Below are 20,650 nucleotides of genomic sequence, written 5' to 3' on the forward strand. Positions count from 1 at the left end.
GACTGGAAAGGTGGGTTGGCCTCTCCGCTCCAGTTCTAAATTGGTTTAGGATGTATTTAACTGGTCGAGAGTCAAAATAGGCGCTGTGGCGTCCACAAGATTTGATTTTGGGTCTGGTACTGTTCAGTTTATAAAGTATATGTTACCCCTTGGCAGCGTTATCAGAAAGCACAGCATTGATTTTAACTGCTACACAGACGATACACAACTTTACATTTCTGTGTCACTAGAGGATTTTAACTTCACAGATACATAAGACTGTATTAGTGATTTAAATACTTGGATGGCTCACAACTTCCTCCAGGTAAATCAAGACAAGACCGAGGTACTTCATACTGGACAAAGAGTTTTTCTTTAAATGAATCGGAAGCAAAGGATTTACTTCAGACACTGGACAAGGCCCAAATCCCTGCCATTCTCATGAAGAAGAGACAGATATCGGGGACGTAGGTCGGGGTGCCTTGTAAGGATTTGACGGCAAGTGGGTAATCCGCCTCTACATCAGTCCTATTAGCCAACGTGCAATCATTGGATAATAAACTGGATGAGCTCTGACCAAGACTATACTTCCAACGGAACATTAAAAACTGTAATATCTTATGTTTCATCGAGTAGTGGCTGAACAACGATATGGGTAACATACAGCTGGCTGAGTTTTCTGTGCATTGGCTAGTTAGAGCAGCTGCCTTTAGTAAGACAAGGGGTGGCGGTCTGTGTCTATTTGTCAGTAACAGCTGGTGTACGAAATGTAATATTAAGGAAGTCTCGAGGTTTTGCTCGCCTTAGGTAGAGTATCTCATGATAAGCTGTAGACCACAATATTTAACGAGAGAGTTGATCTATATTTTTCGTAGCTGTCTATTTACCATGACAAAACCGATGTAGGCACTAAGACCGTACTCAACGAGCTGTATAAGGCCATAAGCAAACAAGAAAATGCTCATCCAGTGGCGGTGCTCCTAGTGGCCGTGTACTTTATTGCAGGGAAACTTAAATCCATTTTACCTCATTTCTACCAGCATGTTACATGTGCAACCAGATTAAATTAAACTCTAGACCACCTTTACTCCACACACAGAGATGCGTACAAAGCTCTCCCTCAGCCTCCATTTGGCAAATCTGACCATAACTCTATCCTTCTGATTCCTGCTTACAAGCAAAAACTAAAGCAGGAAGTACCAGTGACTCGCTCAATACGGAAGTGGTCAGATGACGCAGATGGTAAGCTATAGGACTGTTTTGCTAGAACAGACTGGAATATGTTATGGGATTCTTACGGTGGCATTGAGGAGTACACCACATCAGTCACTGGCTTCATCAATAAGTGCATTGATGACGTCGTTCCCACAGTGACGGAACGTACATATCCCAACCAGAAGCCATGGATTACAGGCAACATCCGCACTGAGCTAAAGGGTAGAGCTGCTGCTTTCAAGGTGCGGGACACTAACCTGGACGCTTACAAGAAAACCCGCTATGCCCTTCTACGAACCATCAAACAGGGAAAGCGGCAATACAGGACTAAGATTGTGTCACGCCCTGATCTGTTTCACCTGTCTTTGTGATTGTCTCCACCCACCTCCAGGTGTCACCTGTTTTCCCTATTAGTCCCCAGTGTATTTATCCCTGTGTTTCCTGTCTCTGTGCCAGTTTGTCTTGTATTTCCAAGTCAACCAGTGTTTTTCCTAGCTCCTATTTTTCAGTCTGTCTTTTTCCTAGCCCTCCTGGTTTTTGACCCTTGCCTGTTCTGAACGCGAGCCTGCCAATCCCCTTGTACTGTTTGAACTCAGACCTGATCATTGAACCCCTGCCTGTCCTGACCTCGAGCCTGCCTATCGCCTGGTACTGTTTGGACTCTGACCTGGTTTATGAACTCTAGCCTGTCCCTGACCTGCCTTTTGCCTACCCCTTTTGTTATAATAAATATCGGAGCTCAACCATCTGCCTCCTGTGTCTGCATTTGGGTCTCGCCCTGTGCCCTTATAGATTGAATTGTACTACACTGGCTCCAACGCTCGTCGGATGTGGCAGGGCTTGCAAACTATTACGGACTACAAAGGGAAGCACAGCAGCGAGCTGCCCAGTGACATGAGCCTACTAGATGAGCTAAATTACTTATATTCTCACTTCGAGGCAAGCAACACTGAAGCATGTATGAGAGCAGCAGCTGTTCTGAACGACTATGTGATCAGGCTCTCCGTAGCCGATGTGAGTAAGACCTTTAAACAGATAAAAAAAATCACAAGGCCGCAGGGCCAGACGGATTACCAGGATGTGTACTCCGAGCATGTGCTGACCAACTGGAATGTGTCTTCACTGACTTTTTCAATCTATTCCTGACCGAGTCTGTAATACCAACATGTTTCAAGCAGACCACCATAGTCCCTGTGGTCAAGACCACCAAGGTAACCTGCCTAAATGAGTACCGACCGGTAGCACTCATGTCTGTATCCATGAAGTGCTTTGAAAGGCTGGTCATGGCTCACATCAACATCATCATTCCAGAAACCCTAGACCCACTCCAATTTGCATACCGCCCCAACAGATCCACAGATAACGCAATCTCTATTGCACTCCACACTAACGTTTCCCACTTATCCTCTTCTGTTTTTTGTGTAGTAAATATTTCAGTTGTTTTTATTCAGGTTTTTTTCTGTGACAAACATTGTGTTGCATTTCATGTCTGAAATGTGCTGTATAAATAAAGCTTGGTTTGATTCGATTAAGCCACCCGACCATCCGCGCCGACAAAAATTGGCCTGTGGCTCAATCTAGTTGCCTAACCCTGGTGTATACTGAAAGACGAACTTAGCCCTCATGACTAGCAACCTTAAGACTCCTTAAGACTTCCAGTTTCTCTACAGTGCTGTATTGAGATGCTTGAATGATAAGACGTGTTCCAGTCTTGAGAACATTGGTAAGAGAAATGTATGATTGGGAAACGCTATCTTCTATACATTTTTGCTCACCTTGAACGATATCTCGTACTGCTCTCCGCCCCATATTTCCAAGCCAGTGTCGTAGCCACCTAGCTCCCAGAACCACCGACGGTTGACGGCAAAGAGACCTCCGGCCATCACTGGAGACCTGTAGGAGAGAGAGAGAGAATCCATGTCTTTAGCTTGTCGGTCAAGTTATTTTCTAAATCTTCCGATCAGTACAAAACAATGTGGCGGTGTCCAGTTCTTTTTGAGTTATAATGTGAGCATCTACTGCTACAGCTGTAGCTCTTAAGAGACAGACAGATAGAGAAACTGTGCAAGAGAAACAGTGAGAGACAAAGAAATAATACAAGTGTTAGTTACCATGTTCAGATTTATTACGTTAAAATAGTGCATAACATCCATATATTGAAAGGTGACATTTGGTGTAATTCCAAGCATCCTAAATCCAGAGAAAGTAATCTACATTTGCAGTCTTTGTGGTATCAGACAGATAACGGGTGTGAGTTATTCTTTAACAAAAATATAAAGTAACATACCTAATCCCTTGAGCTGAGAAAAACATGACATATGTAAAGTACATATATTGAAAGGTGGCATTTGAGCATAATAATCCAGAGATAATCATATTGCAGTGTTAGTGGAAGCATACAGAGAGAAATTATGTGGCCCTCACATGAGCCGAATCTCTCTGTTGCCCCTGGATACGAAATACACACCTTCTAAAACAACATCATACATATAGTAAAAACATGCACTCGGACACGCAGGCAGTCTCAAAGACATATTGAGTCTTTACCCATAAATCCGCTGGCTTGCAATAATAAAGGATGTTCCGTTCAGGCTTATCTCAGTCAAAGCTTTCATCCAATCACGGCAAAGAAATACCAGTCTCTCGGGGTATGCTGACACCAACCCTTGCGCAATCGATAAACTTCACAAAGAGCTCAAGCAGTCAAAAATCCCCATGATTGACACGGCTATTTGCCTGACATTTCACATTTCCCACTGCAGAATCTACAGAAAAATCAAAGCAGACGAGGGATTGGTGCACAGTAAGCAGCATCTACTCCAAGTAGAAGCAACTTCCTTCCTATCAACAACAAACTGCTTCTACTAATAGTATTCTAATCCTTTCTCCCTGCCTATTCCTATTCTCCCTCCTTTCTCATTGTACTGCCCCGAACCTGTACTCATTGTTATTTCACACTCCCTTTCAGCAGGGCTTAAGCTCGGGGAGTGGATTTTGTTGGACCCTGACTTTGGCATGTTTGAATGTTTTTCCTTGTAGTTCTTCTTTGACGATGGTGGAGAATCAGAGTAATCCTCCGGGTAATGGGAAGAGCTCTTTTCCTGCGTTTGAGTCATTCCTCGGTAGCGACGAGGACGAGGCGCCAATCTTCTATTGAAGCGTGGGGGGATGAAATACTGTGATGTAAGTAGAGGAGGCCAAAAAAGGAAAACACCACAGCCCTTTGAATTACTGAGAGGGCGAAAAGAGCGGCGGTGTCTTGATGCGGTACGGCAGTGTGGAGGATAGGTCTAGCGTTTGAGCTGGGGAGCCGTTGAACTAGGGGTGTTTTGTAACCAAAATGCTCCGAATAAACAGCACCATGGCGCAAAGCCACAACACAACAGCAAGCTTGACTCATTAAAATCTCTTCACACCTCCTGATTCACAGAGAAAGCATCGCATTATTTGGGCATCTTAGTCAACATGAAAAAGAGCTTAAAGCCAAGAAAGTTTTAAGCAGTAAAATCCAGAATAGCAAAGGAGTTGTGGGAGGGATTGGATTTGGTGCCTAGGGTTAGGCCTCCACAGATGGACAGTCTTTCCTATCCGAAAAACGGTTTGATCTGACCCAATGATGAGTCAAAGGAACCAAATGTTCCTTGTTCCATTTTTTGTGTGTGTCTATGTATCTATGACAACCATGATCTGCCCATGCAAAAAACAAGACATGACAACAAGTGAGGAATGAGCTTGTGTGTGGGGATGAAGGCAGAGCCAGAAGGAGGGAGCTCAGTGCAGAAATCTATTTACTCGGCGGATAACACACTCCGGCCTGCTTCCCTCCAATTTAATAAAGCGCTGAAATATACCAGTCCACTCAATTAAAGGAGCTAATGGAGGAGCAAGCTGAAATCATTATATATTTTATCTTCTTAGCAGCCTTGCCAACAACAGCTGAAAAACACTAGAGAACATAGTTTATTTGGGAAGTTAAAGTAGCTTATTTGTCGTTGACACTACAACTTCTGGTGAAGGTGGTTGGAAAGAGGGATTAGACAAAATGCAGAACTAACTCACGTAATATTCTTATCTTAAAAAACCCACAACACTAGAAGATTATTTGGGAAGTTAAAGTTGTCGTGGACACTACACTTTCTGGTTGTGGTGGTTGAAATTAAAGAATAATATATATAACCCTCATCGTTTGGAAAGTCCGTTTTTGATTCACTACGGTTGAAATACACCACGGGAGAGATTGAGTGGGATAGTTTGTGTGGTGATATAGAAGGTAATGAGAGCTGTTTTTTAGCTGTGGATATCTCAGTGGTTAGTGGAGGCTTTACACTGTTGGATCAGGCTGGATTGCTGCTGATAGGCTCAGAGGGAGAGAGCGAGAGAATGAATATCCTTCATCTAAGCCTACAGGAGACTTACCCAACAAGGAGGAAGGAACCAGCCTGCTATGAAGAGATGATCTGATTGAAGGAGGGCAGCATTCAGAGACGTCATGCAATTTATTCAAGGGTGCCCTGATAGCCAAATTCAATATTGTAGGATTAATTCATTATACGCAAAGTCAGTGTACAAACAGATAAAACTGAGGGGGGCTGAGCGGAATATGCAGCATGCACGTTCCTTCTCCCGGCCGTAGCACAATCCCGATCAAAAAGTAGTCCGTTGCCAAAAGTAGTGCCCTCTTTAGGGAATAGGGTGCCATTTGGAATGCAGAGTATGCAGTCAAGAAACAAGGCCAGTCAGTCAAGATGATTTTAGTCAATCAAACCTGCCAGGGACAGAGGGCTAGCACTAAGGAGATGTGATTACTTCAGTGTGGGTTCCTCCAGGAAGGATTGGGTCTGAGTTGAAGGGAGCAGCCAAACTGGATATGATATAGTAAGACTGCAGCGTGGTGGCTGTTATCGATCCCTTAATTAGACAGGAATCTCAGAGGGAACGTGTAGATCAATGAGGCTGAGCTGAGACGGAGGAGGCTGTATGTGTGTGTTCCTGTGTGTGTCTCTCTGTGTGTGTGTGTGTGTGTGTGTTCCTGTGTCTGTGTGTGTCTGTGTATGTGTGTGGTTGGCCAGCCAGGTGAGTAAAGCAGAGGTCACACCGCTGCAGGTTGACGTTCTGAGACAGTGGGGCGTGTGTGACCGGGTCAAGCTACTTACTGAGGCTGACTGAGCCTCTGGCCTGTGAAGCCCATAGGAGACTGGGAGGCCCAGCCCTGTAAATGACCTGCTACCCACAGTAGGAACCTAATCACTGTAATCAAACAGCAGGACACACACAAGCACGCATAGGCCTATGTACACATACTGTACAAACACACACACAAGCACGCACATTCACACACACTGTACAAGCCTCGGCTCACACAGCTCATTAACCTTCATACATACTGCTCCTAATGTTATCATACTGAACATGCATAAATTACAGCACTCTGACACAACACTACTCTACCCTCCAGCCAGTTGAGTCTGTACTGCACTCTACACAGCAGATCACTGCTGTTCTACATTGATGTGTACATTATAGACCTTTGGGGAATAGCTTACAAACAAGGCCTTAGCTGCTCTATTCATCCGTATATGTAACACGTTAGTTTGTGTGACACAAGGCAAACGAAATAGAGCCATGAATGCCATTGAATTGAAAACCCTATGTGTGTCTCTCTCTCGTGTGGATGTGTGTGTATGGTTTCCTATGTATGGCCAATTCCTTGTGGAATTAGACTAGAGCTCAACCCTGACAGACAGTCTGAACATAGCCTCATAATTACCAGACTGATTACCGCTGATATCTGTGTAGCCATCATGCATGTAAGCTCGCAAGATCAGTCAGTTTACTAGTCTGAACACTGACTGACTGACTGACTATAAATGAATTAAGAAGTAATTCCACTCAAAATACTAATTATCTGATGTGATTAGTTAAATGCTGTTGGAATTAGTGCAACATGCTAATAAAGCCATGTTGTTGAAGCCTTTGGCCTCTCTGTCTCTGGAAATGAGTTGGAGGTTTTTCTTCTTCAAATATAACATAGTTTCTGTCCTGGGTCAAGCGGTGTAATGTGTGAACACTCTTGTCCAGGAAGAATAGGTTGTTTATGATTGGGTGAATCACACAGCCAGATGTAGAATAATAAGCCAGATGTAGAAGAATAAACACACACACACACACACACAGAGACACACACACACACAATGTACACAGACAAATAGTTAGCAGGACTTTGACACCTCTCATGTATGTTTGTCATCCCTTAACAGCACAGTAAAGCAACATAGGATTGTGTGTGTCTGTGTGTTTGTGTGTGTGTGAGGAGACAGTTTGGAAGGGCTCCCAGTCTCCATCACTCCAAACGATAGGGGAGCTCAGCTCCAACCTCTCTTTACTTAGGCTTGTCCAAATACAATTAATCATTCCCCTTCTCTTCTGTAGTGTAGACAGACATACTGTAGCATTCAGTGGCTTAGCTTTAAAAAACCCAGGCATCGATTCGGAGGGCCTCTGTCTGTCGACAAACACTTCGCACATCTCTGACGAGCTCAGCAACACCTCAATATGTTGACACCCATCTGTTTCTGAGCCACGCTCCCCAATTACTGCCACCTACCTGCCTGCCTGGAGGTGCCAATCATCATTTACATTCAAGGGATGAGCTCTTAGATCCAATTAAGGAAGGACCTCCACACAAATACCACATTCATGCAGCTTATAAACAATGTTCCCTCTAAACTGCGTGCGTGTGCGCTGTAGCCCTGAGACTGCCGCGCAGCTGCCATGCAGAAATATCACCCCACAGAGAGAAGCACTAGATAGAACTTCACTCTACTTTCTACAGCAGTGGTCACCAACCGTTCGATCCTATTCCACTGGTCCATCTCCAAGGCATTCCTAGTCAATTGACAAACATTTCTGTAATAAACCCAACGATAAAGCCTTATGAATCGTGTACCCTAGCACGCGGTGAATTGCAGCGTGCCGCTTAGGCCGCCCAGAGTGGTTCGCTTGTAAGCGTGCTGGCAGCATATGGTTTATAAAAGTGTTGAATACAGTGTTGACAGTGCTGAGTAAGAACTTAAACATGAACTCACTCATAAAAACAGCAGCTCTTTGCTGTATTAGTTGACAGTCTCTCTCTAGTCATAGTTTTAATCATTTTGACATCTCACTTTACTGTATCTTTCTTTTATGCCTGCTACGTTACTGCAGACACGGTCATCTGAACCATCCTATTGGCCAGCGTTAGGCCTATACTGCACTTTAGTTTGTATGAAGGTCTGGCCCACCCAGGGACAAAATTATTTTGGGGGCTCACGAGTGGCGCAGCAGTCTAAGGCACTGCATCTCAGTGCTAGAGGCATCACTACAGAAACCCTGGTTCGAATCCAGGCTGCACAATCCAGCGCACAATTGGCCCAGGTTTGGCCGGGGTAGGCCGTCATAGTAAATAAGAATTTGTTCTTAAACTAACTTGCCTTGTTAAATAAAGGATAAATAATAAATGAAATGGGTAAATAGTTTGATCCATTCTCCATTTCATGAATTTATTCACAGGTAAATAGTAATATGCTGTAAAATGCTCTGGTGACAAACAAACTTTGCTGCCCTGTTTCCAATCGTCCACTGGTTGGGAGGCCCTATTCAAGTAAGTAAATACATTTTGAAAATGTAAAAAAAACGATGTATTATTAGCTAACTAGCTACAGTGAAGGCTAACTTTAATGAGCTGCTAACATAGCTAGCTAGCTATCTAGCCAACTTTACAAACTGTATAGATAGCTAGCTAAGTTAATTAAATATGACCAGCTACCTAACTTCATATTAGCTAGCTACCTTGATGTATTTATCACTGTAGAAAAACAACTCCAAATGCATTTGTAGGTAGCTAGCTAACAGTCACGGAGGATGGTAAAATAGATGTGTGAGAGAGTAGGCTATTCTGGATAGGGCAGGTACTTCTGTGTAGTTCCAGTCCCTAGAAGTGAGGACGGAGATAATTTCTGTCCTCAGATACAGGGAGGACAGTGAAGATATAGATAAGAGGTCCCAATGAAGAGCAGTGGTTCTCAGTCCTGGTCCTGGGGAATCAAAAGAGTGCACATTTTTGTTTATGCCTTAGTACTACACAGCTGATTCAATTGATCAACTCATCATCAAGCTTCAAGTGGTATTTATGTGTTCATTTGTGATGCTATCCTGGATATGATTCTGCTTGTCACGTGCTACACATGCACATGTGTGTGCACATGCATCTATCTATCCAATGTTATCATGATTTGTTATAAGGGATATACTACTTTTGTAATCCACAATGACTTGGTGATGGAAAAGTCAAATAATGACATTATCTTCCATATTCCTACAGATATCTTCAAAACGATTGCCTACAGTTACCGTGTAGGGCACTGCAAGGTTGGGTGACCAAGGCCATCTGGGACTACCTCCTGGGAGATTTCAGGTGAGTGAAGGCTACCTGTGTCCTGCATAACTTCCCGATGATGGACACGAGGACCAGTAGGGGATCTGCAGCTCGCCGCCGTGCGCCAGAGGTGAAGTCTGCTGCTCTGCAGGATGTTTCAAGGATGGGGTCCAACAACGCAGCATGGGAGGCAATCTGTGTGCGGGAGATCTTCAACTACTTCTTCGAAGAGGGTGCTGTTCCCTAGCAACACCATAGACTACACTATGCACAACCAAATGCTCTTTTAAGAGCCATCCACATTGAAATAAGAGTATTCTTCCATTTTGTCACGCCCTGACCTTGGAGATCCTTTTAATTCTCTATTTGGTTAGGTCAGGGGGTGACTAGGGTGGGCAATCTATGTTTTCTATTTCTTTGTTGGCCGGGTATTGTTCCCAATCAGAGGCAGCTGTCTATCGTTGTCTCTGATTGGGGATCATACTTAGGCAGCTTTTTTTCCACCTGTAGTTTGTGGGATCTTGTTTTGGTATTGTGTTGTTTAACCCTACTAAACGTTACGTTTCGTTTGTATTTGTTGTTTTTTCGGTGTGCATTGAATAAAGGAAGATGTACGCCTACCACGCTGCAACTTGGTCCGATCCTTCCATCGACAGACGTGACAGAAGATCCCACCATAAACGAACCAAGAAGCATGGCCAGGAGGAGCAGACATCCTGGACATGCGAGTATATCTTGGACGGTAAGGGATGCTGGATGTAGAAGGGGATCCAGGCCGGAAAGGATCGCCTTCCATGGGAGCAGACGGAGGCAGCGAGGGAGGAACAACGACGACACCGGGGGTCGCGACCATGACGGAAGCCCGAGAGGCAGCCGGGGGGCACACGGGGTGGTTGGCGGAGCCAGGGTTTAAACCAGAGCCAACTCCCCGTGGGATCTTGTTTTGGTACTGTGCTGTTTAGCCCTACTAAACGTTACATTTCGTTTGTATTTGTTGTTTTTTCGGTGTGCATTGAATAAAGAAAGATGTATGCCTACCACACTGCACCTTGGCCCGACCATTCTTACAACGACGAGCGTAACACATTTACTTAGCTATGTCAACTGCAGTTGTTCAATTCCCAGTTTCTCTCCTTTTGAGTTCTACTTCTCAGGTGAGGGTGCTGTTCAGTGACTCATTTAAGAGTCACCCATATAGATTTTTTTTTGAACAATTAGGCACCCTATAACCCACACCTCCACACTCGTGTATCAATCTGACTGATGGATTGTGTTGTGCAGTAAGCAGGCTCAGGTGTATAACTGTGGCTCCTTCCACCTTCAAAGAATAGGCAAGACACTTCATTATTTATATTTATGTAACTACGCTCTATTGTTTGTCTTCGTGTGTCTGTGCATGTTTTTCAGTAGAAAGGCAGGGATGCAAACTGGTGAGGGCCCAAAAAGGTGACACTTTTTTTGTCACTGAAACATACAAAAAATCCCTGCCAGGGGTGATAAGAATTTTGATTAAAATAAATATCAGCTTGAAAATGCTAATTTCTAGTGACTTAGGTGGATCCCTTCTTGAAATGCAGGTTTTAACTAATTAAACAACAAAGAATATGATCTACATGATCAGTCTGTGTGTAATATAAAAAGTGATTAATGTGAACCTAACTGACAGTGCCGACCCGTCATTCAGGGAAAAGAAAAAAGAAAAAGCATTAAAAAGATATGTATATATATTTTTAAAAATTGTCCTTGCCTGTTTTGCATGTTATTTTGGAATTAATATGTGTCACATATCAGTTTGCAAACTGTAAATATATATATATATAATTTAATTAATAAAGCATCATACAATCATGGTCTCTTTTTTGTTTTCTTGACTAAGGCAGCTCCAAAATGCAGGTGTTTCAGCCTAGCTCAGTGCTTTCTGTGGTGGTGGGGCAAGCCAGCAGAAAATAGGAGCATTGCTCCTGATTGTCTCAGTGTTCTGTCACTCATGGGGACACTACGTCACAGGCCAAGTCTAAGTCCTTAGTAAGGGTAGACATCGAACATTTCATCCCTGCCATAGAGTTACATTATAAGTGCCTTTCCAAGAAGACTCGAGGTCATTGGGCACAGATAAAATGACATCAAATCACATTATATGTACAGTAGCTTTGATTGGACTGATCATGCCAACATCTTACTTTCAAAATCTTATCTAGCAGTCATCATTGTGAATCAAGTCGACAATCTAATGGCAAATCCTTTTCACCTCTTTGTCATATGAAGATAAATAATTAAGTGAAATTATTGATAAAAAATATCGGTGGTCATCGGCCATACCCATTCCACAACAATTTGGATATTGCTAATCCAACAATGAGTGGTTTGGAAGGAATCAGTGTCTAACTACAAGCATCGCAAAGCAATCACTAGCCTGCTATTCAGTGGAGTGGCTGTGTGTTTTTTTGTCTCCAGAGTTCCCACCATAAATCCAGAGAATGCCAGACTTTGATGACAAAATTTGCCCAAAAAGGACCACCACGCCACCTTCCTGTTTAAATGAGCAAGGTGAATCCAAAAAATGTCTTGTATGCTGCTGCATAAATTATGTAATATGCCAGGGAGAAATGTATACTGTAGCTAAGAAAGTAATAATAAGTGTATGTTGTATAGTAAGCTGTTAGTAGCCAAATGTGCCTCACCCCAATAATTTGGTCTATTTTCACCAACGCGGTTTTGTAAACATCTCTTGTGGCTGGTGTGTGATTATTAGCAGACTTTATTTTGCACAGTGTTGACAGTGCTACTGATAGTAGTGGTGGCGCTTAGCTTGCACGTGCACATTCAACACATACAACATTCTATACTAGAATTGTGTTGTTTGACGTGTCAAATTAAAAGCTTATTTAACGAGATAGTGTTATTTGACGTATCTTTTTTTTATCACACAAAGACCCAAACGGCATTCAATGTGCCTCACCCTAATAATTTGGCCTATTTTCACATCTTAATTTTGCCTACTGTTCTAACTTGGTTATTCACATGTAGCCTATAAGCTGTTTTAGAGAAATGTAATCATTGAATACTGTAAGAGCTCTCCTTGTCTGCTTATATGCCCCCTTTATTTATGCTACGGTTCTGACTTGGTGTACAGGGAGAACACTGTAAGAACGGCCCATGTTCTGAATTCTGTCGCTGTACATTTCAAAAGTGCTGAACAAATAGTTATATTGACTATGTCCGTCGTCGCTCGATCATTAATGTCTTAATTGAAATTACGGATCGCCTCTTATCCGCTTGTCGTCCCCTTATGCCATAGCTTGTACATCTCAATTTTCAGTAGAAACCACATTTGTTTAAGCAACTCAGCCAGATCAGCTAAGTTTTTTAAAAGGCAGTAAATGAGGCTGAATGAACTGTTTCGCTGCCAGACAAGGCTCAGCTGATAGCCAGGTGTAGCAGTGGTAAGGTGATGGGACTGCTGTTGGGACTCTACTGTTAGGACAGATTTATGTAGGCACTAACAGTTTGTGGGCACCGTTTGTCACCCTTATAGTGCAATTCCTGTATTGTTTAGTGTAAATGACACTCAAGTCTTGAGAAAAAAACAATACACTAATATTGCAGTTAGCCATGACAGCCTTTCTAATAGAATGCTTGTGACCATACACATAAATATTGCACTTGGGAAAAAAATATCTTAAAGAAGAAATAGAATGAAACAAACAGGCATTCTATTTTTGCTCTGTTATATTGGCCACTGTAGTAGACATCACTCAAGTGCACAAGGCTGTGTGTGCAAACATAATGTTCACCGAGTAAAAATTAAAAGAATCCCCCATCACTCCCACAACTGTATATCAAGTTCAACACAACAAAAGCAATAGCTTTGAGCTTCACTGCACGTTATTACATTTTACACTTTCTGCCTGTGGACATCTGTTCTACAATGTGCCAGCAGCAGAGCATGAATCCCTGTTGGCATAACTGTTCTCTTTCAGGCAGGGAGTACACCTAGCATACCCCTTTAAATCTACCGTATTGAAAAAGTGAGAAAGAGGAAAAGTGTGTGGTGTTCCTTTCACCTCTATAGTGGCATCCAGCTTAAGCCAGGCCCAGCACCAGCTTCAATTCATCCCTGAATCCACTTGTTTAACAAGCAACACCTCCTTTTCACCCAATTCTCTCATTCTGAAAATTAACCACATAACGTTAATGTATAGGGAAAACATTAGTTCAAAGATAGTAATGTTAGTTAGTTCGCTAGCTAACAGAGAAGTCGATCCAGCTAGCAAGAGATTGCATCCCTGATAAAGTACTCTGCAGCCACTTAGTGTGGACACCAGGTGAGACCACACACACAGATTCCTGTTGAAAACGATCTTTAACTACATTATTTCCTCAATAACGACCTTATTTTCTCTCCTCCCTTCTCCCTAAATCCTCTAGGTTATCAAATCAAATCAAATGTTATTGGTCACATACACTGTTTTAGAAGATGTTATTGCGGGTGTAGCAAAATTATTATGTTCCTAGCTCCAACAGTGCAATAGTATCTAATAATTCACAATAATACACACAAATCTAGGATGAGAAATGTCTGAGTGGCATTTACTAGAATACAATACAATATATATATATATATATATATATATGAAATGAGTGAAGCAGTATGTAAACATTATTAAAGTGACTAGTGTTCCATTATTAAAGTGGCCAGTGATTCCATGTGTATGTATATAGGGCTGCAGGCTCTAAAGGTGCAGGGTTAAGTAACTGGGAGCTAGCCGGCTAGTGATGACTATTTAACAGTCTGATGGCATTGATATAGAAGCTGTTTTTCAGTCTCTCGGTCCCAGCTTTGATGCACCTGCACTGACCTCGCCTTCTGGATGATAGCGTGGTGAACAGGCCGTGGCTCGGAAAAACTATATATTTCAGCTATGTCGGTGAACCCCCCTGCATCTGAACTGGCTGACACATAGAGGGCATAACCGACTAGGTCGGGTCAACAGGAAGTATTATTAAAGTAATTTATCATTAACTGAGATACAGATAGAGATGTAGTTGTTCCAGAGTTAATGATCCAAGGTCAGTTTTGCATTTCACCTACTGATGATTATGATGACTGACAATGTTAGAATAAAAAGAAAACAAGGCTTAATCTTTCCTTTCATCCGTCTGTCGTCTGCAGATATGTTTTGATGTGAGAGGGGATGCCAACCCCCAGTCCCATCATCGCCATCTCACCCGCTATTAAGATAACCTTCGGGCCAACTGGGGTTCCAAGGCTGTTAGGAGACACCGCTAGAGACACTATTATGTAATTGTGATGAACTGAGAGAATATTAGGGTAGCACTCTGATTCATTAATCATATGCTGTCTTGCCTAGCTCCTCTGTTCTTACCTCTTTCCCTTTCTGCGTTTTACACTCTCTCACACCTCTCGACCTACCTCGTCTTTCTTCCTCTGTTTTTATCCACACCAGATGTGCATTGAAGTACAGATTGAACTTGTATTTATAATATCATATTACAATTATAATATTTATAATGCATTTATTATGTATTTATAACACTTGGATAATTAACTTCTTTCGATGAAGCGTTTCACATTCTCTACTGGTTGAAATGAAGTCTCTCATTTGATGAAATACTACACCTATCCTGTGTTTATCAGCTCAATGCAGATGAAGGGAATTAGATATTGAGATGAACCGGTTTTAGAGTATTTACATGATGCATAGGAAGTATAGTGTACGATGTTTTAAATTCTGTTTCTGTATATATGTATTACAAATCAGCCTTTAATTACTGAAATCATGTTTCTCGTCTATTGCATAGTTACAATGTGTAACCAGGTCACAGTTGTAAATGAGAACTTGTTCTCAACTGGCCTATCTGGTTAAATAAAGGTGAAATAAAAAATAAAAAACATTGATGTCCCAGGACCAGGATTGGTAAAGACTGTTGAAGTGTATAATTGTAATACATACATGCAGACACAGCATCATTCAAAGAATGGAGTTTGATACTCCTGGTATTAGATATGACTTAAAAAGAATATCTCACAGACATTCATACCTGAACTGCACCTTTATTTGCCAAGGTAGAGTACATGATCAGTGAATACAACAGGCTATGATGGCTGAGGTTCATAGCCAGGTTCTGAACTAATATTTATACCAAACGTTTTAGGGTTCATACACAGATCGGCTACATAGCTAGTTACACATCCATAGGCATACTGGTATTTTTATCCTCCACTACACAACAAGCAATAAAATAGTTAGCTAGCTAGGTTACTTCAGCTGCATTGCATGGGAAATATCAGCAAGGCAAGCTTACAAAATTGTACATTCAATTTGCAGTAAACGCTTTAGCTAGCTAGATTCTTTACATCCACTGTTTCACAAGACAAGGTTTGCTGGTTCTCAGGAGTCCCTAAAACATTAAACAACACAATTACAATTTCATACTCATGTCACAACACCCATAAAGCTAGCTAGCTAATGTTAGCTAGTCAGCTAGATTGCTAAATAGCAATTTTCTTAAATTAAGTTTGACAAAGAAATGCAGAATCGTTTGTCTCTACATTAACTAATATATTCTTCTCAACAGTCATTTTGTTTTGCATGACTTGTTATGACGTTATAATTACTTACATTTGCTTCCATCCTAGTACATAAAGTGCACTATTAGCCTACCTCTGGCCAATCGGATGGCTCAGATGACCGTGTCTGCAGTTGCGTAGCAGGCATAAAAGAAATCTACAGCAAAGTTGATACTGTGATATTTCAAAACGTTTAAAACCATGACTAGAGAGTGACTGTTAACTAATACAGCAAAGTGCTTCTGTTTATATGAGTGAGTTCATGTTTAAGTTCTTACTCAGCACTGTCAACACTTTGCATTCAACACTTTTATAAACCATAAAATGCGCGTTCTTCCTATTTCCACCCAGCGCTACAACAAGCACTGCAGCAGTAATGAATGAGTAGGAAAGTAGATCTATAGGCTTGCATTGTTGTTATTATTAGTGGCTTGGCTCTTTTTCATTAGAGAAATATTTCACTTTTTCTGTTCATAAGACTAACAACATGGATTTGAGCATGAGGCAGAAATAATGCGGTGCGACTAGAGCTTCGTCATCAGCTGGAAGACGGTGTCCCTTTTTGGTCAGTGTCAGTGGAGGAAAGGGAGAGGCGAGGGATGTTGAGAGGAGGACCCTCTGATAGGCGGACCATTAGATACAGACACCATCAGCCCAGTAAAATATGCTGGGCTCAGCTGTGCCTCTGTAACAGTCCTGACCTGTTTTATGTTGTTTTTTATGTGTTTATGGTCAGGGCATGTGTTTTGGGTGGGCAGTCTATGTTATCTGTTTCTATGTGGGTTTCGGTTTGCCTGGTATGGCTCTTGATTAGAGGCAGGTGGTTTGCATTTTCCTCTAATCAAGAGTCATATTTAGGTAGGGCATTAATCACTGTGTGTTTGTGGGTGATTGTCTCCTGTGATGTCTATCGTGTTGTCGATGTTTTTCACATATGGAGCTGTTTGGCTGTTCGTTCGTTTTGATGTCCGTTCCTGTTCGTAAGTTTACGTTTGTCCATGTAAGTTTATGTTCAGGTTGCGTGTACGTCGTTTTGTTATTTTGTAAATTTTGAAAGTGTTTGTTTTGTTTCGTATTGTCATCAGTTTTCGTTATAAATAAAACAAGATGGCATATTTCCCTGACTCCGCATATTGGTCTGAAGATCCTTCTCTCCTCACCTCATCTGAGGATGAGGAGAGCGACAGCTCTAACAGAATCACCCACCAAAATACAGAGACCAAGCGGTATGGGAATGCTCGACGGAGCAATAAGGATTTCTGGACTTGGGAGGAGATATTGGACGGTAGAGGACCTTGGGCTCAACCAGGGGAATATCGCCGTCCTAAGGAGGAGAAGAGGGCAGCTACAGCCCAGGAGCGCTGGTATGAGGAGGCAGCGCGACGACGCGGTTGGGAGCCCGTGAGTAAGACCCAAAAATTTCTTGGGGGGGGGCACACGAGGAGTGTGGCAAAGCCGGGTAGGATACCCGAGCCAACTCCCCGTGCTTACCGTGGAGGTAGAAGGCGTCGTACTGGTAAGACACCGTGTTATGCGGTAAAGCGCACGGTGTCCCCAGTACGCGTGCTTAGCCCAGTGCGGGCTATTCCACCTTGCCGCACTGGGAGGGCTAGGTTGGGCATCGAGCCGGGTGCCATGAAGCCGGCCCAACGTAGCTGGTCTCCAGTACGTCTCCTCGGGCCGGTGTACATGGCACCAGCCTTACAGGTGGTGTCCCCGGTTCGCCTGCATAGCCCAGTGCGGGCTATTCCACCTCGCCGCACTGGCAGGGCTACGGGGTTCATTCAACCTGGTAGGGTTGGGGAGGCTCGGTGCTCAAGAGCACGTGTCCTCCTTCACGGTCCGGTATATCCGGTGCCACCTCCATGTACCAGTCCTCCGGTGGCAGCCCCCCGTACCAGGCTGTCTCTCCGGGTTCTCTCTCCTGCTGTTTCCTCCTCTCCAGCGCAGCCGGTGCCTAGACCACGCACCAGGCTGTCTCTCCTTCTCCTCCCTACAGAGCTATCTGTCTCCTCAGCGCCATCTGAGCCATCCGTCTCCCCAGCGCCATCTGAGCCATCCGTCTCCCCAGCGCCATCTGAGCCATCCGTCTCTCCAGCGCCATCTGAGCCATCCGTCTCCCCAGCGCCGTCTGAGCCATCCGTCTGCCATGAGCCTGCAAAGCCGCCCGTCTGCCATGAGCCTGCAAAGCCGCCCGTCTGCCATGAGCCTACAGAGCCATCCGCCAGACAGGAGCCGCTAGAGCCGTCAGCCAGACAGGAGCCGCTAGAGCCGTCAGCCAGACAGGATCTGCCAGAGCCGCCAACCAGACAGGATCTGCCAGAGCCGCCAACCAGACAGGATCTGCCAGAGCCGCCAACCAGACAGGATCTGCCAGAGCCGCCAACCAGACAGGATCTGCCAGAGCCGCCAACCAGACAGGATCTGCCAGAGCCGCCAGCGAGCCATGAGCAGCCAGAGCCGCCAGCGAGCCATGAGCAGCCAGAGCCGCCAGCGAGCCATGAGCAGCCAGAGCCGTCAGAGAGCCATGAGCAGCCAGAGCCGTCAGTGAGCCATGAGCAGCCAGAGCCGTCAGAGAGCCATGAGCAGCCAGAGCCGTCAGAGCGCCATGAGCGTCGAGAGCCGTCAGCCTGCCATGAGCGTCAAGAGCCGTCAGCCTGCCATGAGCGTAGAGAGCCGTCAGTCTGCCATGAGCGTCGAGAGCCGTCAGCCTGCCATGAGCGTCGAGAGCCGTCAGCCTGCCATGAGCGTAGAGAGCCGTCAGCCTGCCATGAGCGTAGAGAGCCGTCAGCCAGCATGGACCTGCCAGAGCCGTCCAAACAGGACCTGCCAGAGTCCTTCAGCCGGGATCTGCCCCTTGTCCCGGTGTTGCCCCTTGTCCCGGTGCTGCCCCTTGTCCCGGTGCTGCCCCTTGTCCCGGTGCTGCCCCTTGTCCCGGTGCTGCCCCTTGTCCCGGTGCTGCCCCTTGTCCCGGTGCTGCCCCTTGTCCCGGTGCTGCCCCTTGTCCCGGTGCTGCCCCTTATCCTGGTGCTGCCCCTTGTTCTGGTGCTGCCCCTTGTCCCGGTGCTACCCCTTGTCCCGGTGCTGCCCCTTGTCCTGGTGCTAGCTGTTTATTTAGGGGAAGGTAGTGTTAGGGTGGGCATTAGAAGGGGTAGAAAGAAGAGGGGAGTGACTATGGTGGTATGGGGACAGCGTCCTGAGCCGGAACCACCACCGTGGTCAACTGCCCACCCGGACCCTCCCCTGGACTTTGTGCTTGTGCGCCCGGCGTGCGCATCTTGAGGGGGGGGGTACTGTAACAGTCCTGACCTGTTTTATGTTGTTTTTTATGTGTTTATGGTCAGGGCATGTGTTTTGGGTGGGCAGTCTATGTTATCTGTTTCTATGTGGGTTTCGGTTTGCCTGGTATGGCTCTTGATTAGAGGCAGGTGGTTTGCATTTTCCTCTAATCAAGAGTCATATTTAGGTAGGGCATTAATCACTGTGTGTTTGTGGGTGATTGTCTCCTGTGATGTCTATCGTGTTGTCGATGTTTTTCACATATGGAGCTGTTTGGCTGTTCGTTCGTTTTGATGTCCGTTCCTGTTCGTAAGTTTACGTTTGTCCATGTAAGTTTATGTTCAGGTTGCGTGTACGTCGTTTTGTTATTTTGTAAATTTTGAAAGTGTTTGTTTTGTTTCGTATTGTCATCAGTTTTCGTTATAAATAAAACAAGATGGCATATTTCCCTGACTCCGCATATTGGTCTGAAGATCCTTCTCTCCTCACCTCATCTGAGGATGAGGAGAGCGACAGCTCTAACAGCCTCACAAGTAATACAACAATGAATCTATTACGAGTGTGATCATATTGCCTACCTCAAATTCTGAAATATCATTTTTTTAAATGGCCTGAACAATAATGCATTGGCAGGGCAATTCAAGCAAACCCAATATGCAGTGATAATGTATTGGGCATATAGCTTACTGCACAAACCTCATTGCTACAGTACTGTTTTTAATTGGTTAATGTTGCATATGCTTACGGTTTGTAAAAAACAATCTGAGCGGTAGATCTCGGCTTGCACTTTGACTCAGAAAGTGATCTTGACTCAGAAAAGGATGATGATCACTGTTCTAGAGTTTTCTCTGTTAACACTATCAACGTTTCCCTTTACAATGCAATATTAGCCAATTTCAATGCAACATACCGAAACAAAACAAACTATGATCAAATAACCACAGTAGCCTACTTGGCCACTGTTAAAACTGTAACTTAAAGCGGGTACAGCCTCAGTGTTCACAGTAAACGTGCGCTGGAAGTTTTTCACATCTTGCGCACAGAATTTTCACAACGTTCAAGTTTGCGCTCAGCAGACCTGAAATTTGCTCAGTGACGAAAAATATTAGAGGGAACATTGCTTATAAACACACACACACACACACACAAACAAACAAACGCAAAACACACCC

The 20,650-nt window shown here is 44.1% G+C and overlaps 1 protein-coding gene across 4 annotated transcripts in view; it reads right to left on the minus strand.

Annotated features, from left to right (window-relative positions):
• galntl6 (polypeptide N-acetylgalactosaminyltransferase like 6) overlaps positions 1–20,650 on the minus strand; it is a 258,649-nt gene that overhangs the window by 18,802 nt on the left and 219,197 nt on the right. For all 4 annotated transcript variants that reach the window (XM_055909593.1, XM_055909591.1, XM_055909590.1 and 1 more), the window contains exon 8: positions 2,970–3,087. In XM_055909593.1, the coding sequence (XP_055765568.1) occupies positions 2,970–3,087 (118 nt within the window). The remainder of the gene's footprint in view (positions 1–2,969; positions 3,088–20,650) is intronic.

The sequence above is a fragment of the Salvelinus fontinalis genome, chromosome 42 (genome assembly GCF_029448725.1).
Source record: "Salvelinus fontinalis isolate EN_2023a chromosome 42, ASM2944872v1, whole genome shotgun sequence".
Lineage (NCBI taxonomy): Eukaryota > Metazoa > Chordata > Actinopteri > Salmoniformes > Salmonidae > Salvelinus > Salvelinus fontinalis.